Consider the following 26,897-nt stretch of genomic DNA (forward strand, 5'->3'; position numbering starts at 1 on the left):
GTATGCTCTTTATTATATAGTTAATAATATTAATATAAATAATATAATTATTATAAGTAACTAAAGTATATTACTTCTTTATTTTATATAGTAATCTAATTTTTTATTTTCTTTTTTTCTCTCTTTTCCTTCTATATTTAATACTTTATTTATCTTATACCTTTATTCTAGCCTTATTTCTTAAGGTTTTTATCTTTATTTTATTAGATTTTATTACTCTTATAGTTATTTTATTAAGACTACTTATTAATATTATACTACTATATATTCTAGTATATACTATATATATAATATCTATAAAGCTACTATTTATATAGTGCCTAAAGTATTTATATATTATAATAAATAATTTTAATATTAATAATAAAGAACTATTTAAGATTCCTTACACCCTTAATACTATTAAGTTAATACTATATAAGTAGTATTCTAAATATTATATAACTTACTTAATTATATATATCCCTTCCTTATATTTTATAAGTATACTAACTAGCTAGACTTTAGAGAGTATACTAGGAAATATATATAATTTTATTATAATTCTAGAGTAGTACTCTAGCTTCTTTAATCCTAATAAGGATTAGATAGATATAATATAGAGTAATCTCTCCTATATTATTATTACTCTTATCTCTATATTTAACTATATTAAGCTATACTATTACTATTATTATAGTTTAACTAGTAATAAGTAGACTATTATAGTAGGTTCTTTATTATCTTAGTATTAATATTATAGTATATTACTAATAATAACCTAGAGTAATATATCTACTTATTAGACTTTTTATACTACTTATTAGAGTAAGCTTAGTTTACTATAGGCCCTTAGTCTTAATACTAGTAAGATAGAGTAGAAATACTATTATAGCTAGTAGTTACTATATTTAATCCTAGGTAATAATAGTTATATAACCTAGATTACTATCTAATATTATTTTTTTAATATAGTTTACTATATTATTACTTACTATTATAGTAATAATAATTCTAATAGAATTTCTTATTTAGTAGATATTAAAAATACTTTTCCCCTTATTCTTAAAGAAATTTAGAAGATTATTAGGTGTTAGTAATATCTTTATATTTTAATAATAATCTTTTATTATACCTAGCTTTTCCTAATATAGCTATATTAGATAGAATAAATAATTTTACTTTATATCTCTTATACTTCTAAATAACTCCCTAGATATTTATTATATTATTAGTATATATCTATTAGTTATACTCTAATAGCTAATCTTTCTACTTTACTAAATAATAAAGTTTATTATTAATAAATTAATTATCTTTAACCTCTTTAACCTCCTACTTATTATTATCTTTAAGCTCTAGTATTAGTAGTATTTTATTATTCTTTAAATAATTCTATAGTTCTAAATATAATATATAAAAGATATTATAGATTTAGTTATATTAAGTAGGTAAAGTAATTAATATATTTATATATCTATAATATTAAGTACCTAAAATAATCTAATAAATATAGATACTAATTTCTAACTTAGTACTTTTAACTTTAAGTTCTTTATTAATAGAGCTACTAAATCTCTCTTTTTAAAGATTATTTCTTTATAATATTTATTATAGTACTTTACTTAAGTTTTACTAGCTTTTTATTATTATTTCCTTAATCTTTCTTAAAGATCTAAGAGCTTTTATACTTATATTACTATAGCTAGAATCTCTTCTTTCTTAGTATTATCCTTAGTATATATATAGAAGTTAGGATTATAATCTAATAGTATTTTAAAGGAGCTTTTATTTAAAGTAATATTAACTTTCTTATTAATAGTAAATTTAGTTTATTTTAAGAGAATTACCTAATTATTTTATTCTTTATTAATAAAATATTAGAGATATTATTTAAGGATTTAGTTTATTTATTCTATCTATTTATTAGTCTATAGATAAAATATTATTAATAATTATTATTTAATTTTTATTAAATAATATAATTTATCCTAGAATTTACTTATAAAGATAGATCCTTAGTCTAAAATAATTTTATTTAGTAATCTAAACTATAATTCTACTTTCTAATAAAATAGTTTAGCTAGTTCTGGTGCTATAATTATATTAGAGATAGAAAAGAATAAAAACTACTTTAAAAATTAATTAATAATAACTAGTATACTATTAACTATAGTTATTTTATATAGTACTAGAGATAGACCTATAATAAAGTCTATTAATAATTTACTAAATAGATAGAAGAGTAATAGTAGTAATTTAAGTTTTCTATATAATCTATATCTTAGAATTATAGTTCCTTAATATATTATATATTCCTTAATATAAGATTTAATATCTTTTTATATATTAGTCTAATAAAATTTCTATTTTAATAGTACTTTAGTTTTATTTTAACTAAAATACCCTATAAGAGGCTTATTATAGTATAAACTAATTAAATACTATTTTAATTACTTAATATTAGATATAAATAGCTTATCTTTAAARTATAATAAGTTTTCTTARTTAATAGCCTAATACTTTTATCTAGAGAGATCTTTATATATAGTAATAGTTTAGTTAAGTACCTTAGGGTCCTTACTCTAGACTTAGCTAATTAACTCTTTTAGATTTTTTATAATATTAATTAAATAGATATTCTTATTATAAGTAGCTACTTTAATAAGAGTATAAGAGATTAATTAATTATTTATTAATCTCTTTAGATTATCCTAATATATAATATCTTACTTAGATATATAATTTCTATAATTATAGAGCTCTAATAGTATATTACTTAGCTCTAGTTTATAGTCTACTTAATATAACATCCTTAGGGACTATATACTAACTATTTACTAATAGATTAGTGTAATAATATTAGCATCCTTTAGCTATACTACTAGCTAACTATTATATCACCTTATAGGTGCATCTGCAGGGTTGGCCTTTCCCTTTTGATACTTAATAATGAAATTATATGGTACTTATAGTGACTATAATAGCTCTGAAACATAGTCTTCTATTCATCACCTTCCTTAATACAGATGTGATAATAGGCATCTTAAATATTAATCTTACTAAAATATTTAGCTCTAGATAGCCTATTAAGAATTTCTAATATAAGGGGTAAGGGGTACTAATTCTTATATATTACTTTATTAAGACCTTAGTAATCTATATATAGTCTAAGTCTACTATCTTTCTTTAGAATAAATAAGATAGGAGCTCCTACTAAACTTTTAGATAGCTAGATTCTTCTATAATTAAGGTTCTTATTAATATAACCCCTTAATTCTTATAACTCTAACTAAGAGAGTAGGTATATAGGGCTAAATAGTAGTATTTTATTAGGTTTAAGTTTAATAGCATAATCCTAAGAGGAATAAGAGGGTATAATCTTAGAATTCTCTAGAGAAAAGATATTAAGATACTTATATAGTTTAGGAGGTAATTCTTTAATCTTTAAACTAGGAGGCCTCTACTCTTCTTCTTCTAGAAGCTATACTTACTTAGGTAACTTTATAATAGTAAATATTATTATATAGTTCTAGTATATCTTTATAAACTTATATAGGGTTAGGATTAAGTAAGTAGGAGTCTTAAACCACTACTAATAATTCTATAGTAAAAGATAGATATAAAGATTATATAATATAGTTATAGAAAGAAGAATAGGGCTTCCTTCTAGTTATAGATTATAATTAATTATAATATATACTTATTTAAAGCTTCTTTTTATCCCTCTAGAATTATGGGTGATAATAGGGACTTTCTAGACCCTATAAGTAGGAGTAATAAAGTTATTAATAACTCTAATAATAGAGGCTATAAGTTTTGCTTATTATAGTTTCTAGGACTTTATAAAAGTAATACTAATAATATTAACCTTAATACAACTATCTAGGTCTGCATATGTTTTAAGACTGTTCACTAGGCTTATTAGAATATGAAAATGGCAAGTTATCCCTACTTCTGGGTGGGAGATTGAAGGCGTCCTTTGGCTGCACTGCCAGCTGACTATCATATCGCCTTGTAGGCGCATCCGCAGGGTTGGCCTTTCCCTTTTGATGCTTGATAATGAAATTGTATGAAAAACTTGAACATCATGGCAACTGCGGGGTTCCTCCCAGTTAATAATGACTTTGACATGAGTCATATCCATTGAAGTGCCATCGGCAGATATAATATAACTAAGGAATTTAATATAATCTTAGTAAAAGGTACATTTAGAAGCTTTAGCATATAGCTTTACTTTTTATAACCTTTGTAGAACCTGTTAAATATAGTGGGTATGTTCCTTTCTGGTTACTAAGAAGATAAGGATATCATCTAGATATGCAACATAAAAGATATCTAAGATGTTATGCAGAGCTATATTCATGTAGTTTTAGAAGGTGGCAGGAGCATTGGTAAGTCTAAAAGGCATAACTATATACTTATAGTAACTATAATAGCTCTAAAACACAGTCTTCTATTCATCACCTTCCTTAATACAGATGCAATAATAGGCATCTTAGATATTAATCTTACTAAAATATTTAGCTCTAGATAGCCTATTAAGAATTTCTAATATAAGGGGTAAGGGGTACTGATTCTTATATATTACTTTATTAAGATCTTAGTAATCTATATATAGTCTAAGTCTACTATCTTTCTTTAGAATAAATAAGATAGGAGCTCCTGCTAAACTTTTAGATAGCTAGATTCTTCTATAATTAAGATTCTTATTAATATAACCCCTTAATTCTTATAACTCTGACTAAGAGAGTAGGTATATAGGGCTAAATAGTAGTATTTTACTAGATTTAAGTTTAATAGTATGATCCCAAGAGGAATAAGAGGGTATAATCTTAGAATTCTCTAAAGAAAAGATATTAAGATACTCACATAGTTCAGGAGGTAATTCTTTGACCTTTGAACTAGGAGGCCTCTACTCTTCTTCTTCTGGGAGCCATACTTTTTCATTATCAAGCATCAAAAGGGAAAGGCCAACCCTGTGGATGTGCCTATAAGGTAATATAATAGTTAGCTAGCAGTGTAGCCAAAGGATACTAATATTATTATACTAATCTATTAGTAAATAGTTAGTATATAGTCCCTAAGGATATTATATTAAGTAAACTATAAACTAGAGCTAAGTAATGCACTATTAGAGCTCTATAATTATAGAAATTATATATCTAAGTAAGATATTATATACTAAGATAATTTAAAGAGATTAATAAATAATTAATTAACCTCTTATACTTTTATTAAAGTAGCTACTTATAATAAGAATATCTATTTAATTAATATTATAAAAAATCTAAAAGAGTTAATTAATTAAGTCTAGAGTAAGGATCCTAAGGTACTTAACTAAACTATTACTATATATAAAGATCTCTCTAGATAAAAGTATTAAGCTATTAACTAAGAAAACTTATTATACTTTAAAGATAAGCTATTTATGTCTAATATTAAGTAATTAAAATAGTATTTAATTAATTTATACTATAATAAGCCTCTTATAGGGTATTTTAGTTAAAATAAAACTAAAGCACTATTAAAATAGAAATTTTATTAGACTAATATATAAAAAGATATTAAATCTTATATTAAGGAATATATAATATATTAAGAAACTATAATTCTAAGGTATAAATTATATAAAAAGCTTAAATTACTATTATTACCCTTCTATTTATTTAATAAATTATTAATAGACTTTATTATAGGTCTACCTCTAGTACTATATAAAATAATTATAGTTAATAATATATTAGTTATTATTAATTAATTTTTAAAGTAGTCCTTATTCTTTCTTATCTCTAATATAATTATAGTACTAGAACTAGCTAAACTATTTTATTAGAAAGTAGAATTATAGTTTAGACTACTAAATAGAATTATTTTAGACTAAGAATCTATCTTTATAAGTAAATTTTAGGGTAAATTATATTACCTAATAAAAATTAAATAATAATTATTAATAGTATTTCACCTATAGATTAATAGATAGATAAAATAAATAAACTAAATCCTTAAATAATATCTCTAATATTTTATTAATAAAGAATAAAATAATTAGGTAATTCTCTTAAAATAAACTAAATTTATTATTAATAAAGAAATTAATATTACTTTAAATAAAAGCCCCTTTAAAATATTATTAGATTATAATCCTAACTTCTATATATATACTAAGGATAGTACTAAGGAAGAAGAGATCTTAGTTATAATAATATAAATATAAAAGCTCTTAGATCTTTAAGAAAGATTAAGAAAATAATAGTAAAAAGCTAATAAAACTTAAGTAAAGTACTATAATAAATATTATAAAAAAATAATCTTTAAAAAGAGAGATTTAGTAGCTCTATTAATAAAAAACTTAAAGTTAAAAGTACTAAGTTAGAAACTAGTATCTATATTTATTAAACTATTCTAGGTACTTAATACTATAGATATATAAGTATATTAAATTATTTTATCTACCTAATATAATTAAATCTATAATATCTTTTATATATCATATTTAGAACTATAGAATTATTTAAAGAATAATAAAATGCTACTAATACTAGAGCTTAAAGATAATAATAAGTAGGAGGTTAAAAAGGTTAAAAATAATTAATTTATTAATAATAAACTCTATTATTTAGTAAAGTAGAAAGATTAGCTATTAGAGTATAATTAATAGATATATACTAATAATATAATAAATACCTAGGGAGTTATTTAGAAGTATAAAAGATATAAAGTAAAATTATCTATTCTATTTAATATAGCTATATTAGGAAAAGCTAGGTATAATAAAAGATTATTATTAAAGTATAAGAGTATTACTAATACCTAATAATCTTCTTAAATTTCTTTAAGGATAAGGGGAAAAGTATTCTTAATATCTATTAAATAAGAAATTTTATTAGGATTATCATTACTATAATAATAAGTAATAATATAGTAAACTATATTAAAAAAATAATATTAGATAGTAATCTAGATTATATAATTATTATTATCTAGAATTAAATATAGTAATTACTAGCTATAATAGTATTTCTACTCTACCTTACTAATATTAAGATTAGGGGCCTATAGTAAACTAAGCTTATTCTAATAAATAGTATAAAAAGTCTAATAAGTAGGTATATTACCCTAGGTTATTATTAGTAATATACTATAATATTAATACTAAGATAATAAAGAACCTATTATAATAGTCTACTTATTACTAGTTAAACTATAATAATAATAATAGTATAGCTTAATATAATTAAATATAGAGATAAAAGTAATAATAGTATAAGAGAGATTACTCTATATTATATCTATCTAATCCTTATTAGGATTAAAGAAGCTAGAGTACTACTCTAAAATTATAATAAAATTATATATATTTCCTAGTATACTCTCTAAAGTCTAGCTAGTTAGTATACTTATAAAATATAAGGAAGGGATATATATAATTAAATAAGTTATATAATATTTAGAATACTACTTATATAGTACTAATTTAATAGTATTAAGGGTATAAGGAATCTTAAATAGTTCTCTATTATTAATATTAAAATTATTTACTATAATATATAAATACTTTAGGCACTATATAAATAGTAGCTTTATAGGTATTATATATATAGTATATACTAGAATATATAGTAATATAATATTAATAAGTAGTCTTAATAAAATAACTATAAGAGTAATAAAATCTAATAAAATAAAGATAAAAATCTTAAGAAATAAGGCTAGAATAAAGGTATAAGATAAATAAAGTACTAAATATAGAAGGAAAAAAGAGAAGAAAAGAAAATAAAGAACTAGATTACTATATAAAATAAAGAAGTAATATACTTTAGTTACTTATAATAACTATATTATTTATATTAATATTATTAACTATATAATAAAGAGCACACTATAATAAAGGCTTTATACTAATATAATAATATTATATTAATAGTAATTCTATAATATTACTATACCCTTGATATACTATACTAATAGTTATTACTATTTTAAGAAATCTTAAAGCTATACATAACTATAGATAGTTATTATAGTAAGAAGAGATATAATTTATAATAGATTAAGTATAGCTTCTATATTATTTTCCCTTAATCTATATTATACTTATAGATAGCTATATTAAGTATACTATTTTTAATTACCTATTTTTATGCCTTAAGATGCTTATAAAAGACTACTATAAATATAATATATTAGTAATAAAGATATATATAGACCCCCTTATCTGATAGATTAGGAAGATAAGGATTAGTCTTATTATTAATAAATCTACTATTCTACTATACTATTCTAACTAAGTACCCTATCCTTTATCATTTCCAAGAGGCTTACCTAGTCAACAGGCTTATCTACCCTGTCTAGTGGATTATCCTTATAATTTTTATAACAGCAAATACTGTTGCATAGTTCTAGCACATCTTTGTGAACTTATATAGGGTCAGGATTAAGTAAGTAGGAGTCTTAAACCACTACTAATAATTCTATAGTAAAAGATAGATATAAAGGTTATATAATATAGTTATAGAAAGGAGAATAGGGCTTCCTTCTAGTTATAGATTATAATTAATTATAATATATACTTATTTAAAGCTTCTTTTTATCCCTCTAGAATTATAGGTAATAATAGGGACTTTCTAGACCCTATAAGTAGGAGTAATAAAGTTATTAATAGCTCTAATAATAGGGGCTATAAGTTTTACTTATTATAGTTTCTAGGACTTTATAAAAGTAATATTAATAATATTAACCTTAGTATAACTATCTAGGTCTATATATATTTTAAGACTATTTACTAGGCTTATTAGAATATAAAAATAGTAAGTTATTCCTACTTCTAGGTAAGAGATTAAAGATATAGGTTTTACTCTAATCTCTTATTATTTTCTACTATAAGTAGTTAAACTTTAGTAGTCTTTTTAGTATATTAATTTACTAGGTATTCTTTACTCCTATACTTATAGTACTTTAAAGGTTTACTATCTTTATTAAATTAGTTTTATTAAGATTTTAATCTATTATTATAGTTAGGATAAAAATATTTAGATAAGTTACTTTCTTAGGGCTTTTCTTTCTAGGGTTTCCCTAATTCTTTCTTCTTTTATTTCTATCCCTGTTAGAGTAAGGTCTAGTATTTAGATACTTATAATATTATTTTATCTCTAGTATTAGGTAGTGTATCTAGGTGCTCTTATATATAGGTATATAACTCTACTATAAGATAATTAAAGAAGTTTAGTGCCCATTACTTTTTAGAATATTAAGAAAAATACTATTCTAATATATCTAAATAGATATAAAATTCCTATAAGTCTTTATTAAAGTATTAATTAGTATTATATAATTATATAATTATCTTTAACTTAATAGTTATAGAATCCTAGATTAAGTTAATTATCTATTCTTAAAAAAACTACTAGGAATACTTAGTATTTTAGTAGTTCTCTATTAATAGTTCCCTAACTTTACTATACCATCTCTGCCTATAGGTTAATTCTATTTATAAGATTATAATAATAATTTTAAATTTATTAGGTCTATACTTCTTTAGAGCTCCCTAAAATATATATTCTATATCCTAGATCTATTCTTCCCTCTTTTAGAAGGAATACCTTAAGGTAAAAGTAGGGAGATTCTTAAATTTAACCTCTTATTTATCCTTAAAGGAGATATAGGTATTATTTTAGTAGGTAATTAGTTTATATTTAGATTTATTAGTAGACTTCTGTATCTACTAGTTCTTTTTAAGTATAGTAATATATTAGAATAGCTATTAGATTTCCTTATTAGATATCTAGTAAGGCCTTGTAGCTATAGAAGAGGATTTACTTCTCTTAGGAGGTATATTATCTATATTCTCCTATTATTTAGTTAATATATTACTAAGGGGTTCCTATAGTTAAGGTAGAGATACAGGAATAACCTCCCTTAGTATATTAATATTAGTAGGTATTATGACTAATACTTAGGTAGTTAAAGAAGAAGGATTAGAAATTATAAGGATAATCTACTAGATAGGGTAGATAAGCCTGTTAACTAGGTAAGCCTCTTAGAAATAATAAAGGATAGGGTACTTAGTTAGAATAATATAGTAGAATAGTAGATTTATTAATAATAAGACTAATCCTTATCTTCCTAACCTGTTAGATAAGGGGGTCTATATATATCTTTATTACTAATATATTATATTTATAGTAGTCTTTTGCAAGCATCTTAAGGCATGAAAATAGGTAATTAAAAATAGTATACTTAATGCAGCCATCTGCAAGCATAATATGGATCAAGGGAAAATAACACAGAAGCTATACTCAATCCATTACATCTTTATAGATAGAGTATTCTCTAAAGCCTTATATATATCTTATTATTTCTTAATTAAATAGCTTATATTTATTAATAAGATAATTCTATTAATAAGAGTAATAACTAGATACCTCCTTACTATAATACTTATAGGTTATATAAGTCTATAGAGTTAGAATATTATTAAAGATATAGATCTCTATATAAAATTATCTTACTAACTATAACCTTATAGTTAAAGTTACTTTAAATTAAATAATTAAGAGGTATATACCTCCTAGAGCTAGATCTATCTATATTATATTATATTATATTATATTAAATAAAGATATATATTTTAATAACTAACTAGTATTACTATATTAATTACTATATTATCTTTAAGGCTCTAGCAGAAAGTTATATAACTATAAAATCTATATATTCTAATTAATTAGATAAGGGAGACTAGCCTTCTAATTAGCTGTAGTAGGTATCTACTTTTATTATATACTTTTTATCTACAGATATAAAAAAAAATAGTAAAATATTTGACATTTTATCATTTTAAAAAATTATTTGTCAGACACCAGCGCTACATATTGCCTGCCCATTAGGCTCCTTGGCTGGTAAACACACCCAGAATCTTAGGGCGTTTTGACCCAATCAAACTCCGGGGTGGAAGACAGGGCGCCAATCTCTGCATCAGGATTCAGGATTAGAACTAACTTTAGCAAGTTGCGTCTGGATCCTTTTGAGAATGCCTACTTTTGAGGTTACAGGGATGGAAATTCTGACAGGCAAAGTGGAATAATAAGAGTTGAGCATCATTGCCAGGTGTAGAATAGACACCTCTGTCCTTGCTAGGTACTCTTCATACCTCTCTAGCATGGCACGGAATATGGATTTGGGGATATCAGTGTGCACCATATTGATACCAGCTATGAGTTCCAGGAAATTGGCCTTCCAGAATGTTGCGCCACAGCTGCGGAGTTCCTGGCTGGCATTTAGCATAGATAATATTTGTAACATGAAAGGATTAAGGAGGTACTTATAGAATAACTATAACTATTTTTCTAAGCTAATACCTACTTACTCTTTTACTAGATAGTTACTATTATTATGCATCCCTCTCTAGTTTAAGGTAAATAACTAGGTTAAAGGTGGATATCCTAGTCTATTTCTATAAGACTTAAGAAGTCTCTTATAATATTTCTATAGAGATTTAAGGGCTATCTTAAGCTAGCTAACCTAATCTACTATAAAAATTAAGTATTTATATAGTAAAGGTAATTAGGGTTCTTTAACTAATATTATAGATATAGACTATACTATAATAAATAGTATTTTTTTTATTTACTTCTAATAGCTCTAATTATAAGTATAACCCTTATCTATTACTTTATTCTAGTATAATTCTATAGACTAATAGGTAGGTAATAACCAGCTTTCTCTTATAAATAATAGGACTAAAATTATTAATATATTAACTACTAGTCCTAGTACCTAAGCTATTATAGTCTATCTAGCTGTATCTTTAATAAATCTAGCTAAAAATAGCCTAATAAGAGCTCCTATAAATTATAATAAGTTTATAAGTCTATATCCTAGTACTATTATAGCTATCTAGTTTAGCCTCCCTAGAGCTTTTTTCCCTATATTATATACTATGTCTAAGATCTCTATAAATAATAGAGTTATTAAGAATATAATATAGAGACTAATAAAAGTAAGTAATATATAGAGAAGCACTTTATATCCTATAGAGTTATTTACTATAAAGTATAGAAGGATTAAGGCTAGGTAGCTAATAGTAAATACCCTACTTACTAGATAGTAGCTAGCCTATATATACCTATTATAGATTATCCTAATAGTAGGGTTAAGCAATTATAGAATAAATAGGGCTAGAAATATCAGTCCCTAGGCTAATTAGTTCTAGCTAAACTATTTCTAGATAAAGAGCACCAGGATGCTATTAAATACTATTATAATTATAGTAGTTACTATGTAGCCCCATAGAACTACCTAGAGGCAGGAGTAAGTTAAGAGAGCTAAGATAGCTTTAGAGTCTAGGGGCAGTATTATCTATAATATAGATATTTTATTAGCCTATATACTGCGCGGGCTGGCCTCTTTATCCAGAGATTAGCTACAGGACTCAAGCCCATTCATTACAGGCTTCATCTCAATCAGAATGATCCAGAACAGCATGTTGAGCCTAAGAAACATAAACACCAGCCCAAACACTGCATAATAGCTGGCGTGCTTGTATAGCGCACTGCCCAGCAGCGGTCTGGCGATCCCCCCAACAATCATCCCTATTCCAATGTAGCCAAATGCTTGCCCAAGTCCTTCTTCCCCCACAGTCTCTTGCAAGAGCGCAGAGCCCACTGTCTATACCACCCTGTTGGCTACACCCTGTAGCAGGTGACTGGCAATCTAGAGGCTAAGGTAAGTCCTAATATAGAGTAAAGCTATTATACTAGTTAGGATAACTAAACTAGCTATAAATAGCTACTGCAGTGAATTAACCTAATTAATCTAAAACTAGGTAATAGCTGCTAAGAAAAGAGTTAGTAATAGAGACTAATTAGTTTATATTACTTATATAAGATAACTAGTATTAATATATTAAATATTTTACCCTAAGAATTAATACCTACTACTAGTCTATTACAGAGGTGCTTATTAGCTTAGGGAAGTAATACTAGGGAATAGTAATCTATAAACTATTATTTCTTTATATAACCCCTTACTTATGTAAGGCTGTTAGGATGACTAGGATAATCTATAAGTATTAGGGTATAGATAGATAAGAGATATAGTATAGTTAGTATAGTACTAATCTATAGAGGAAGTTATCCTTTAAGAGATTTTATTAATAGATAACTAGTAGCTTCTACTATATATCTCTAGAATACACTATATACTATAAATATTATAAATACTATAATAAAGATAATAAACTTAGTAGATAACTAGAAATAGAGAAAGCATTACTATAAAAATTAATTATACTATAAGTATAATAGGATATTTATAGTTATAAAGATAGAGGAGGTATAGACCCTAAGAATCTATAATATATTTAAGAGGTATATCTACTTAGAGAAGGTAGGAGTATTTATTTTAAAAGATATATAATAAATCCTCTAATATATTAGACTAACTATATAATTTATTAGATACCCTTATTCAATAGCTAAGAGGCCTTAATTATATATAATTTTAGTCTTCTAGATAGGCTAAAATAGTATTATTCCTACCTTAATAAAAGTAGTAAGGGGAATTATATAGCCTATAGAGAATTATATATTAGAGATATCTCTACTTAAATAAGATGCTTTATAGAATATAATACTAGCTAATATATATACTAAGTAACTTCCTAGTATAGAATAATATCTTACTCTTATTCTGCTAAGCCTATACTTACTTTAATTATATAGTATTTAGTCTAGAGAGTATAATAATATAAGAGATAGGAGCTTCTACCTAAAATCTAATAATTAAAATATCTTTCTTTCTCCTATTAGTATAAGCTAGTAGTTTATATCTATATCCTATAGTATTAATAATAATAATACTATCTAGATTAATTATATCTACTAAGTACTCCTTTAGTTACTTAATAGTCTAGATATTATTTTAATACTAGGATACTTCTTATAAGTATAATTTATAATTCCCCTAGGAACTAAATTAGCAGGCGGGCAGACTAATAAAGATTAGATTTATATATAAAGTATAAGTTATTATTTATTTACTACTATCTACCTAAAAAATAATATAAGCTTAGTACTTAGTCTTATAGTCTATTCTCTCTTCTCTCATCCCTATCCTAAGAGCTAGTGCTAGGATACTATTTAGTAATAGTGGGATATTCATTGTTATTAAGGATGTGGAGTCTTTAAAGAGTGTAAGGGTAGGGGGTAGGCTAGTAGCTACCCTATATATACCTCCTTTACTTTAAGGGATTCTAGCTATCTTTTATATTTTAACCTAAGCTAAGAATGAATATAAGGTCTAACTAACTATATAAATAGTGATATTAGTTACTAGATATTATTATATACCTAATATAGCTTCTCTAAAGCTATATACCTATAGTTAATATTATATCCTCCCCTGCTTAAATTAAACTTTATCTATAGAGTTCTTAGTTAGCACCTATTAGTCTAACTATATAGATATAACTATTACTAAGAGATATTAATTTCTAAATCTAATATTTAGATATTATTATTCTTTATTAATAATCTATAGAATTAATTAAATTATTCTTTATACTATTATTTTAAAATTACTATAGTAGTGGCTAAGTATATTCTTTATTTAATATATAAGAGGTATAATTAGATCACCTTACTTAGTAATATTAATAAGTAAGTTACTAAAGTAATTAGTGATCCTTAAGTACTATATAAAGAATTATAATAAATATTATTATTTATATATATATATAAATAATTAAATTAATAAAGGTAGAATTAACTAATAAGTATAGGTAAATAAGTAAGTATTTACTACTAGTATATATAGCTTAAATATAAATACCTCTAACTTTTCTTACTTAATATATAAAATATTTTATAACTAAGCCTTAATATTAGATCCCCTAGCTTAGCTTTTATTTATTTAAATTAATAGACTTTTATAGTCTCTCCTCTTTATAAAGTATATTTACCTTCTTTAACTCCTTAGTTATTATACTCCTATTTCTAATTTAAAGATACTTATTCCTAATTATTATAATACTATTAAGTAGGTAATAGAGAAGTGCTTTTTCTTATTAATAAAGTAAAATAGATCCTATATTATCCTTCTAGATATAGTATATAATATTAAATAGTCTTATAGTAAGAGTAGTAAATTATTAACTAAGCTAATTATTAATCTATCTTAGTAATTAGCTATTATTCTCTATTAATAAGGTATTACTATAGGTCCTAGTTATAAATAATATATAGACTTTAGTATATTTCTTAAATATATTATATCTCCTAAGTATAATTTAAATAGTATAACTTAGATATTATTCTAAGGTGCTTACACTAACTACCTATAATATAGAAAAGATTTAAATTATAAATTCTACCTTAGTTATAGTAAGTAATAGAATTCTAGAGATAATATATAAGTTTCTTATTTTAAAGTTTTTACTAATAGTTACTTATTTATATAGAATAATTCTATAAGCTAGTAGTCTACTAAAGATTTAGAATAATAGTTTTACCTTATAAGATATATCTCTAAGTAAAACTATTAATATATCTATTAAATAATAATTAAATACTTTATATTAGACCCCTCCTAAGCTTACTACTAAATCTAGCTTAAATTATTATAGTTATTACTCCTTTTTTTTTATAAGTAAAGCTATTCTACCTACACCTAATACTAATCTAAAGTATTAGACTAGATTAAGTTAATTAAGTAGTTCTAAAGAGAATCTTATTTCTATATTAAGTATTTATTATTACTATACTACTATAGAGAAAGCTTAAGTAAAGATAGTATACTTTAATATTCTAATCTTCTTAATACTAGATAGTAGTTCTCTAATCTTAGGTACTACTCTAACTTTAAGTACTATAAATCTCTTTATTTCTAATATAGGTCCTACTATAGAAGCTATTACTACTAATCCTTACTTAAATCTATCTTAGTCTAACCCTATCTTTTCTAGTTTTAGTAATCTAAAGAGTAAATATTATCTTACTTTAAGTAGAGTATCTCTAACTCTCTTTAAGAAATATTATTTTAATTATTCTTTTAATAGTACTATTCTCCTTTAGTCTATATTAATATCTAACTTTAAAGATCTTATTATACTTTAAGTAGTTTAGAAAGATCTTATTTATTTCTCTAAACTTATTAATAGAAAAATTTTAAAGCTTAAGGAAGCTCTTTACCCTAATAAAGTAAATAATAATAATAAAGAACTTAATCTAAAGAATAAGATATATTAGGATAAGTAATTTACTAGTCTTACTAATCTTTAAGGTAGAGGTAGAGACTAAGATAGTTAAGTATTACTTCTATTAAAAAAGCTAATAAAGTTAAGGAAGCCTAGAAGGTCTCTTTATTTAATTATTTTTTTTTATATTTAATTATTTTTAAGTAATTTTAACTCTAATTAAATAGGTCTTTTCTCTTCTATTTAAATATTCTTATAATACTAGATAACTTATCCTTCTCTAATTACTTCTAATAAGTTAGAACTACTACTATAAATAGTTTATTAAAGTCTATATCTCTTCTATTAGTATTCTATTAGATTTAATTATTTTTTAATAAATTATATAGTATTCCCCTATTTAACTTATTATCTAAAGAAGTTAAGTTAATTTTACTCTAGTTACTTCCTAGAGTTAACTTCTTTAGATAGTATACAGGGTAGCTAGTTTCTATTAGTATATTATTAATATATTCTTAAATCTTTATTTATTAAGTATATTACTTTATTAAGATACCCTCCTCTACCTACTTTAAATATACTTCTAAATATTTAGTGGATTCCTAATCCTTTTAAATTATTTTTAAAAGTTTATTATATAAGAATAAGGGTTCTTCAACCTCTTTAAGTACCCTATATACTTTAATTAATATATAAAGTAATAATCCTACCTTCTATAGTTATTATATTAGTATAGCTAATATCTATAGTTTCTCTAGCTTACTATTAAAATTAGCTTCTACTAATTATTAGCTATTAATTAAGTTCTCTACTATATATCTATTAGGTTCTGAAATAGCATATATACTAAGTAGGTATGATTATTTAATCTTATATAGGCTAAACTATTTATATTAGAATTTCTAAGGGGATTTATTCTAAATAAGGACCTATTAATCTTTTATAAGATAAGATTTCTTTATATTACTATCTTAAATTAAGTTCTATTTAATTACATGTACTAATAGCTTCTTATTAGCTAGAGATTATATATAGTTAATATATTATAATTAAGTTTTAATACCTTAGGCAGTTAGTTAATTAGTTTATAAATAACTAAATAGTAATAGATATATACTATAGAGAAGGTAGAATAGTAATAGCTTTATCTAGATATAGATATATACTTAAGTAATAAAGATAGCTAGAGGTAGATATTTATCTTATAGATATATTAGTTTATCTATAAGATACTTTATTAATATCTTACCTAGTAAGCTATTTATGTTTTTATTCTTACTATTAGTTCTAGGATRATTTAGAGTTATTATATAATATTTTACYWTAAGAATCTTAAGGTAAGCTACTATAACTTAGRATARAAGGTTTAAAYTATTATCTAAGARTAGTTCYTTAAATACTYTATAATTAATAAAGATATCTTTATAGAGAAAATAGGCTAATATATCCTCTTTTATATTAGGTATAGCTTTTACTATAACCTAACTAGTTATATAATTAATAGCTATAATAATCTATTAATTATTATTTAGTATTATAGGTAGATATCTAATAAGATTAATTCCCTAATATTTAAATAGATAAATACCCTTCTTCACTAAGTGCTATGTAGCTTTATATTTAAGATTTAGTCTTAAAGGCTTTATTATTTAATAATTTAGATAGCTCCTAGTAATATCTTAGATATCTTTTTATATTATAGGCTACTAGGCATAGGTATAAATTACTCTAAGTAAGGCTAGATAGGCTAGATAGCTAAACTAGTTATAAAGCTATAATATAAAGTCCTTTTAAAAGAGAATTTTAAGATATAGTGTTTTAATACCTTTATTAATATAATATAGTTAATTAGTAGGTTATTAGTTAATAAATTCTACTTTAAGTTAAAAGTTTAGTGCTAATATCTTAATCTTTATTTTAATATTATTAGATATATTTAGATCCTTACCCTTTAGGAATAAGATTATTAATAGATACTATTCTAGTTTACAGAGATATAATAATATATAAAGGTATTCTTTACTAGTTATCTACTATAACTATATTATAGATAGACTAAAAGTAGGTATTTATACTTAATTTACTAGACCTTCTTTAATAAAGTCTAGTTAATAACTTATTATATTAGGGATAACTACCTTAGTTCCCTTATAATACTTAATAACTAGATTATATATTTAAAACTCTTTAATCTAATATATAAGATATTTTTAATATATCTTTATATAGATAAGATATTAAAGGCTTTTATAATCTATTATAATTATAATAAGCTAACTATTATTAGAGTACTTCTTTAATTATAAGAAGTTCCTTCTTATATATAAGATAGTTCTTTTTAGTATTATTAAGCTTTTATCTATTAAATACTATAGGATACTACTATCTCTTTTTATCTTATTATAATAGTACTATACTAAGAGCCTATTTAGATGCATTAGTCTTAATTTAATATAGTAGTAAGGGATTAGTAATCTTAAGAATAGGTATATAAACTATTATATTCTTTAGTATTATAAATACTTACTAATATTAAGTATTCTAGACTATAGGTTAAAACTTCTTCTTATAATATAAAGTATCTAATTTCTTTAGAAGTTTATAAAGAGGAGCTATAATTCTTATAAACTTATATATAAATTAGTAATAGTATATAGCTAGTCCTAAGAATTATTAAACTTTATAAATATTTATTAGTTTTAGTTATATCTTTATAACCTTAATCTTTGCAGGCATTAGTTAAACTAGTCTATTACTAATAATATAGCTATAAAATTATATTTCTCTCTTAGTAAATATATACTTAGAGAGTTTTATATATAACTAATATTCTTAGAGTTAGTTAAGTACTTATTAAATATACTTCTAATATTCCTTTTCTAAGTCTAAGAAGATTAAGATATTATTAAGATATACTACTATAAAGTTAAGGTCTTATATAATACTATTTATTATTATCTAGAATAATATAGAAGTATTATAAAGTCTAAATAATATTATTAACTACTTAAACTTACTAAATAATATATTAAAAGCTATCTTTAGAATTAATAATTTACCTATTTATAATTATTAATAACTAGAGAGGAGATTAAGCTTTAAAAGATACTTAGCTTAACCTACTTAATCTAGGAGTTCTTAAATTCTTAGTAGTAGATAGGTATTCTTTATAGTTATCTTATTAAATAAGTAGTAGTTAATATAAAATTACTACTTTCTATCTAGCTTTAGGATAATTATAATAGGAAAGCCCTAAGTACTAGCTAATAGATAAATAACTACTTTCTTTAAAAGCTCTTTAACTTACCTTTTTATCTTATTAAATTTCTCTAGTAACTAAGGGTAAGAGTTAATATTAATTAATAGTAAATCTCCTATATTAATATAATATTCTAATAGTTAAACTAGAGGTATTCCTATAACTAACTCTTCTCTAAATATATCTTTATACTAAGCTAGAAGAGGACTTAACTATTATAGATTAGTTAATACTTCTTTACTTTCTTTTTATTCTTAAATAATATATAACTAAGCTTCTTATTAACCCTTCTAAAGAATATATTAAAGCTATTTTATAGAGATAAGATTACCTCGGGGATTACTTTGGTCATATTCCTAATGATGCTGGACATGTCAATCCTGTCTACAGTCTGTCGTTCCAGTTGAAAGTGCTGAACTTTTCTCTAATCTCGAATCAATAGGCCATACCGCAGATTACCAACCAATTCCACTCTCTCGAGGATATAGCTTGGTACGGCAGTGCTTACACGTTGGCGAGGTAGGTCAAATATCTTATGTTGAGGAATGAAACCCCAGAGCTCTGATCCAAACTGCTCTGACAGCTCGGCCCTTCAGCCTCTCACAGGGAAGTTTTACACTTATTTCCCCGTCAAGGTAGTTCACCTTCTACACGCTTCGCAATGGACGGCCGATTCCCCGTGAAGTGGGTATTTCTGGGCTTCTTCACAGTCTTCGAACTGGGCTCCTTAATATGCGGCGTCGCTACCTCGTCGAAAATGCTCATTGTCGGCCGGGCTATTGCGGGAATGGGATCCGCGGGCATGGCCAACGGCGCTCTGACGATTGTTGCTGGTGCCGTTCCGATGCATAGAAGGCCAGGTATGGGTTGTTTTAGGAGAAGTTGATCAATGGAAGCTGACATGTTGAGAAGTTTTGGTTGGCATCATGATGGGACGTATGTACAGCCTTGTCAGAACACAGGAAACAGAACAGTGTCACAGATTGGACTGGTTTTAGGCCCTCTGGTCGGTGGTGCGTTGACCACATATACGACATGGCGCTGGTGTAAGATGACTGGGTCCCGTCTCGGATTGAACTAGGTCTGACGTCCAGAATTAACAGGCTTCTACATCAATCTACCCATTGGAGCACTAGTTGCCGCCCTTTTAGTCTTCACGCGCATTCCCGAACAACGAGAAAAGGGTCGAGCCGTTGAAGTTCTACCGACATTCTTCAAGACGTTCGATATCATCGGGTTCGTCCTCTTTGCTCCTGCTGCAACCCAACTGCTGCTGGCCCTTCAATACGGAGGTAATCAATATGCATGGGACAGCGCCACTGTCATCGGCCTGTTCTGCGGTGCAGGTGCAATGTTCATCGTCTTTCTGGGATGGGAGCACCACATGGGGAAGGATGCTATGATTCCATTCCACGTGGTTCGCAAACGGATCGTCTCCTACAACTGTGTGGTGAGCATGACCTTGTTCGGAATTACACTCACTGCGTCGTACTATCTGCCGATATACTTCCAGGCAGTGAGAGACAAGACGGCGCTGGTTAGTGGTGTTGATTTGTTGCCGAGTGTGCTGTGCCAGCTTGTCATGGCTGTGGTCTCGGGGGCTCTCAGTATGTCAGCCGTTTATTGTTTGTCGTCATTCGTGCTAATAGTCTCTTGACATAGCTGGAAGAATAGGCTACTATCTACCATTTGCGATTCTCAGCGGAATCCTCAACGCTGTCGGGTGTGGCCTTCTGTCGACCCTATCTCCCACCACTCCTACACGCGAATGGGCCGGCTATCAAGCTCTAATAGGATTTGGTCGAGGAGCAGGAATGCAGATGGTAAGTCCAATCATTTCGTACATCGCACTGTCGGATGTGTCTGATGAAGAAATAGCCCATGATAGCCGTCCAGAACGCCGTCTTGCCCGACGAGATGTCAACTGCCATGGCCATCTTAACCTTCAGCCAGACCATTGGCGCTGCAATATTTCTTGCGGCCGCACAAGTCCTCTTCTCTCACGGTTTGAGACGTACTATCCCGCAGTACGCCCCTACCGTCGACCCCGAGACAGTGATTGCTGCTGGTGCGACTGGTTTCCGGAGCATTGTGTCTGAGGCGAGTCTCCCCGGTGTTTTGCTCGCTTATTCAAAGAGCATTGGACATGTTTTCTACCTGCTCGCTGCGCTGAGTGTGGTGCAGTTCTTCTTTGCCTGGGGAATGGGCTGGAAGAACGTTGGCAAGCCTAAAGAGGACAAGCTGAAAGGGGAAGAGGAGGGGAAGACGAACTATTGAAGTTGGATATTGCGAGATGTGAAGATAGAGAAATTCCACTCATCCGATGAAGATAGTTTTCACAATGTAGTATAGAGGTTTATACCATTAGGACGTCTAACCCATTCCTTTCCCGCATATATTTTACAACAATAGTCAGCCTAATTCTTTATAACAGATAAAAATTGATGAAGCCTTCAAGTATTGATCGTGACCATGTAACTAATGGAAGCCACCTGTATGTGACTCTATGTGTGCGACACTGGAAATCCGTTCAAGGACCAGGTCCCTCATGAGGCAGAAACCAATCTCCTACTCTACTTGCCGACACTGGAGTATGTCCCTGCTGATTGTGAAGATCCTATCCTAAACTGTCCTCCCGTCTCAGCTTCGTGCACTAGCCAATGCAACCCTTCGATAGGGGTGATCAGCCACAACGGGACGATCACAGACACAAGGTCCGGTTTTGGCCCCATTTCCCCAACTAACCAATTCCCTTTAGTCTACAGCTGTGATCATGGGCTGATAAGCTGCGGAGGGTAGTATTGCAGGGTGTTTCATCGGGGTCCTTTGCCGGTGACTTTGCCGGTGCTACAGTTTCAGGGTCATTTAGCTTGTGCGCTGAAACACTGGAGACTAGGTCCAGAAGCAACATAAAGCTTCGCCTCTCCCGGCAGGGTCCATCTAGACGTCAATAACCATCACTCGATTATCTTCTCTAGAGAACAGCAATCTTCACAATGCGCTATCTTTCAAATGCTGCCATTTTGGCCGGAGCAGGCCTGGCCTCGGCCTATAGTGTCCCAGCCAACCTACAGCAAATCTACAACAAACACAAGGTAACCTCTTCTCTCCTTCTCTATTGCAGTCTGCTAACGTTGTGAAGTCTGGAACATGCCATAACACGCTGCAAGGCGGGTTTACCGATGGCATCAGCGGCTCCAACACCTTCGCCTACTGCGGCGACATCAATGGGGCCATCTTCCTTCACAGCTCCGCGAACGGCGGCCAGTACGATAACATGGACGTCGACTGCGACGGAGCGAACAACAGCGCCGGCGACTGTGCCAATGATCCTTCCGGCCAGAGCATGACGGCGTTCATGGATACGGTGAAGCAATACGGCATCCCGGATCTGGACGCCAACATCCACCCGTACGTGGTGTTTGGTAACTCGGGCAGCTCGCCGACATTTGATCCTCAGCAATATGGAATGGAGCCGTTGAGCGTGATGGCTGTGGTGTGCAATAACCAACTGGTATGTTGCTATCAACTTGTTGATACGGGGTGAAACTGACAGGTTAGTTCTATGGTGTCTGGGGTGATACCAACGGTGGAGTCTCTACCGGGGAGGCGTCCATCTCGCTGGCTAAGCTGTGCTTTCCCAACGACGGTCTTACCGGTGACAATGGTCATGGGGCGGAGGATGTGCTCTACATTGGTTTTATGGGACAGGATGCTGTCCCTGGTGCAAGCGCTGCCTGGACTGCTGGCGACACGTCGACTTTTGAGGAGAGTATCAAGGCCTTGGGTGATCGCCTTGTCGCTAAGCTTAGTGCTTAAGAAGGTCATGTCGGGGTATGTTTAGCTAGTCGAGTTGATACATGCTTGTCCATAATCGTACATCATCTTTAAAATCTGTTGTCACAATTGGCTCCGGTCAAAGCACTTTGAACCCCAGCTTCTCCATCCTCTGCCGATCAAGCATGCCATGAGGGCCACAAAGCACCTTTGGAGACTCCATCTCTCCCGCAACCTTCTCCCAGTCTAGCCGATTCTCTTTGAACTCGTCCCAGTCGGTGTGCAGGACGACCGCACTGCAGCCGGAACAGGCTGCGTGCAAATCCTCCACGACCGTGACGGCATCCAGATGGCCGCTGACCAGGCCTAGCGCTCTCTCAATCTGCTCCTTTGACACATGCGAATCGTAGATGTCCACTTTGACGCCGGAACATGTCAGTTCACGCACTAGTCGCGCCACGCTCGTATGTCCAATCTCGATCGTGTTCCACTTGCTCGCGAATCCAAGGACGGCGACATCCCTCCTCTCCTCCCCCCTGGTTAGACTACCGCTGATGCGTTGTGCAAGGCGCCGTACCTGATACGCTTCCATCTTCAGTACTTCCCTCCAGTACTCGGCCACCTCCGGTAGCCCCAGCTCCCGTGCCAAATACACCAGACACCCGACGTCCCTGAGCAGGCTCGATCCACCGGCCCCATGCCTAATCGCAGACAGCGCCCCCACAATCTGCTCGATATGCGTGATATTTGCATTCGTGGACTCGCAGAGCGCGCGCAGAGACTGGATGCTGCTTGTCTGCTGCGCTAGCATTGCGCTCGCAGCGATCTTACCCAGCTCCGACGACCAGGCGTCCATGGTGATGATGCGGTCCTCGGGAACCCAGGCATACAGGCCTTTCAGAGCGGTTAGTGCCTCTGGTGACATATCCTCGGAAAAGATGTGGCCGATGATGATTCGGACTGGATAGAGAAGGTCACGGATGGCGGTTCCTGGGACCAGAAACTCGGGGTTGGAGAGAACTTCGAAGGAGGCGGATGGGGAGGCGGTTTTTTTGAGCTGTGCTATTGTAAGCTCTTTATCTTGTCGATCGAACTGAATTGGCCACGTACCATTTTCTTGATTCGGGGGACAATACCGCTTGGCCCTGTGCCCCGGTGGACGATGATCTTGTGTCCGGCTGAGACTTGGGCGATGGCGCGGATGGCGGCTTTCAGGTTTGTTAGGTCGAGGCCGGGAGTCTCGTCACCGGATGACTGAAAATTAGTATAAATTGCTTTGCTGATTGAGGGTGGGAAAGCTTACGTTGTCCAGAGGAGGATCCACACAGAGAAAGATGAGATCCGATGCTGCTATTCCGGCATGGATGTTGAGAAAGTGATATTTCGCAGTTTTCGTATTCGCGGTTGACACAGAACTGGTTCATGCATTTCAACCTGTTGACCAGCTTGCTTCTTTGGTCTTTCCGACGCTACGGCGTGGTCCTCAAAAGCAAGCTCATCTAGACCAGGTTCACAGACTGGCAGGCGATCCGAATTCCACGCCGTGATCAGACGCGGATCGTCATCGACAACATGGAATCGGACATGTAGATTCTGCGACGCGAGAACAACTGCCGTCAATGCTCCTATATTGTGTCAGGCGCGGCCTTGCGTGGTTTCTAGAGGCAACTAACCGACAGGTCCAGCACCGATGATACAAGCACTGTGGATGGATTCAACCTTTCCCTCGCGCACCGAAGACTGTCCATTTCCAACACTCTCGGAGTATGTATGGCCTCCAACAATCACTCTAGAACTTTCTCTGTCGGCGATTGCCCTGTATCGACGACGGGAAATCAGCAATGTAATGCCAGCCAACAGCACCAGCAGCGGTAGGAAGGGCATGTTGGCATAGGCAAGAACATTGCCTGGTCTTTATCATCTCTTTCTCGTAGTAATTAAACAAGCGAAGATGCAGAGAGACGCGTTCCAAGGCGAACTGGTGATCCTTGCTGGATTGTCAAAAGAGCGGTCTGTCGTAGCCACTATTGCGGAACAATGCATGTACAGGTCTCGAGCAGCTATTTTTGAACAAATAGCACGATCCTTTGCCCTATTTCAACTGTATAATTGGATGTCCGAGATTGGGTTGTCCACGTTATGTCGTCTACGTGTCTCTCTGCAGGCGAACCCGGTTTGAATGGCTTATCTACAGGCTCAGTCAAGAACAACGCAGACGGTATTGAGACCATACGGGGTTAGCTTTTCGTCTATGGTTACAATTCGGGATTTGACATAAATAAAGCTTGACCTCTCAAAAATCGACCCAAACTGAGGATTACGTGAATTCTTCGCTTAGATGCTGGAAGAATACATCACCAGCCGGCCAAGGATATCGCCAAGGTGGCAAGGACACCGTCGAATCTCGGCATTGCAACTTGTCCCACAAATCAATGATTAGTCTACACCCAATGGCGATCGTTCTGGGCATGTAAATCTGCGCCGAGGCTAAGCCGCAGGACAAGTCAAGCCTCGGTGCGTAGTCGAAATACACCTAGAGCGCCGGCGGACTTGCTTAGTGCTTACCCCTCTCTTTGCTTCAATTATTCCAACGGGACTTCAATTACTATCTCAATCAAAGTTACTGCCCACTACTACGGCAAGTACACCACTATCTAAAATAGAGGATAAAATGACGGTCAACAACCTCCCCCGCATCGCCTGCTTCCACGGCGGGGGCTCAACAGCCGCCATCTTCAAGATCCAATGCGAGCAGCTCGCTCATCTCCTCCAGAACGACTTCCAGCTGGTCTACTTCGATGGCCCCTTTGAGCGTAGCGCCGGACCAGGCGTTCTGCCCGTCTTCGCTGACTACGGGCCCTTCAAGTCGTGGTTTACGCAGGATGAGCGCGGGGAACGGGCCGATGGGAGCGGGTACGACGCGTCCGGCAACGATGGGGTCGAACGCGTGTGGAGGCTGATGGAGGACGAAGGCTCGGGCGGGGAGTGGGTGGGCGCGATGGGATTCAGCCAGGGTTCGCGCGTGGCGGGGGGCTTATTGCTGGATCAGCAGCGGCGGGCTGCGTTGGGAATTCCGAAGAAGACGCATATCGAGCTGCTCTTCGGGGTGATGTGTAATGGAGCAGGGGCCCCGATGGAGTCGGATGCGGCTGAGTGTATGCTTCCTTTGCTTTTGGTGCGTTCTCAGTGCTTACCGGGTTAGATATGACGAAGCCGGATGAATCGCTTAGCCGGATCAGTCTGCCGACGTTGCATGTCCATGGGCTCAGAGATCCGTTCTTGATGCTGGGTAGGCAGCAGTTGGAAGACTGTTATGATCCGAAAACCGCGACGCTCTACGAGGTGGACTATCATCACGCTATGCCGTGGGTGAGACACGAAGCCAAGCAGCTGGCTGATCACATCCGAACAATCTACAAGAACAGTGCGAAGCAATGAATGACGGCCCACGGTCACTATGAATTAGACGGTCACAGAGGGAGGAATACATTGATCCAGCGAATTGATAGATTTGTTTCTAAATATGTGTCTAGGTTTTGTCCTGTTTTAGCTGCTACATCCTATGAGTCTGGTGGCAGTACTGCTATTGAATCATATTCTATTGAACGCCTGACGTTGGTGTCAACGAAAGCTAGTACGTCCGTAACCATTTCTATTCATGCCGGGGGGCATAGGATAAAATCATTT

General features: G+C 30.7%; 4 protein-coding genes across 4 annotated transcripts; 3 read left to right on the forward strand and 1 right to left on the reverse strand.

Moving 5' to 3' along the window:
• Positions 1–20,094: 20,094 nt before the first annotated feature.
• On the forward strand, positions 20,095–21,710 carry Aspvir_002219 (uncharacterized protein; the record flags this gene model as incomplete). Its single annotated transcript, XM_043273820.1, has 6 exons — positions 20,095–20,293; positions 20,346–20,369; positions 20,432–20,479; positions 20,537–21,040; positions 21,108–21,256; positions 21,312–21,710. The coding sequence occupies 6 exons, from the start codon at positions 20,095–20,097 to the stop codon at positions 21,708–21,710; spliced, it is 1,323 nt and encodes a 440-aa protein (XP_043129755.1).
• Positions 21,711–22,429: 719 nt separating this feature from the next.
• On the forward strand, positions 22,430–23,252 carry Aspvir_002220 (glycoside hydrolase family 75 protein; the record flags this gene model as incomplete). The annotated part of the gene is made up of 3 exons (XM_043273821.1): positions 22,430–22,528; positions 22,576–22,947; positions 22,995–23,252. The coding sequence occupies 3 exons, from the start codon at positions 22,430–22,432 to the stop codon at positions 23,250–23,252; spliced, it is 729 nt and encodes a 242-aa protein (XP_043129756.1).
• A 97-nt stretch (positions 23,253–23,349) lies between these two features.
• ugd2 (putative UDP-glucose dehydrogenase Ugd1) lies at positions 23,350–25,094 on the reverse strand (the record flags this gene model as incomplete). The annotated part of the gene is made up of 5 exons (XM_043273822.1): positions 23,350–24,267; positions 24,321–24,464; positions 24,514–24,625; positions 24,679–24,835; positions 24,884–25,094. The coding sequence occupies 5 exons, from the start codon at positions 25,092–25,094 to the stop codon at positions 23,350–23,352; spliced, it is 1,542 nt and encodes a 513-aa protein (XP_043129757.1).
• A 787-nt stretch (positions 25,095–25,881) lies between these two features.
• On the forward strand, positions 25,882–26,648 carry Aspvir_002222 (uncharacterized protein; the record flags this gene model as incomplete). The annotated part of the gene is made up of 2 exons (XM_043273823.1): positions 25,882–26,365; positions 26,413–26,648. The coding sequence occupies 2 exons, from the start codon at positions 25,882–25,884 to the stop codon at positions 26,646–26,648; spliced, it is 720 nt and encodes a 239-aa protein (XP_043129758.1).
• Positions 26,649–26,897: the final 249 nt, after the last annotated feature.

Source organism: Aspergillus viridinutans (genome assembly GCF_018404265.1).
Source record: "Aspergillus viridinutans IFM 47045 DNA, scaffold_11, whole genome shotgun sequence".
NCBI classification, from domain to species: Eukaryota; Fungi; Ascomycota; class Eurotiomycetes; order Eurotiales; family Aspergillaceae; genus Aspergillus; species Aspergillus viridinutans.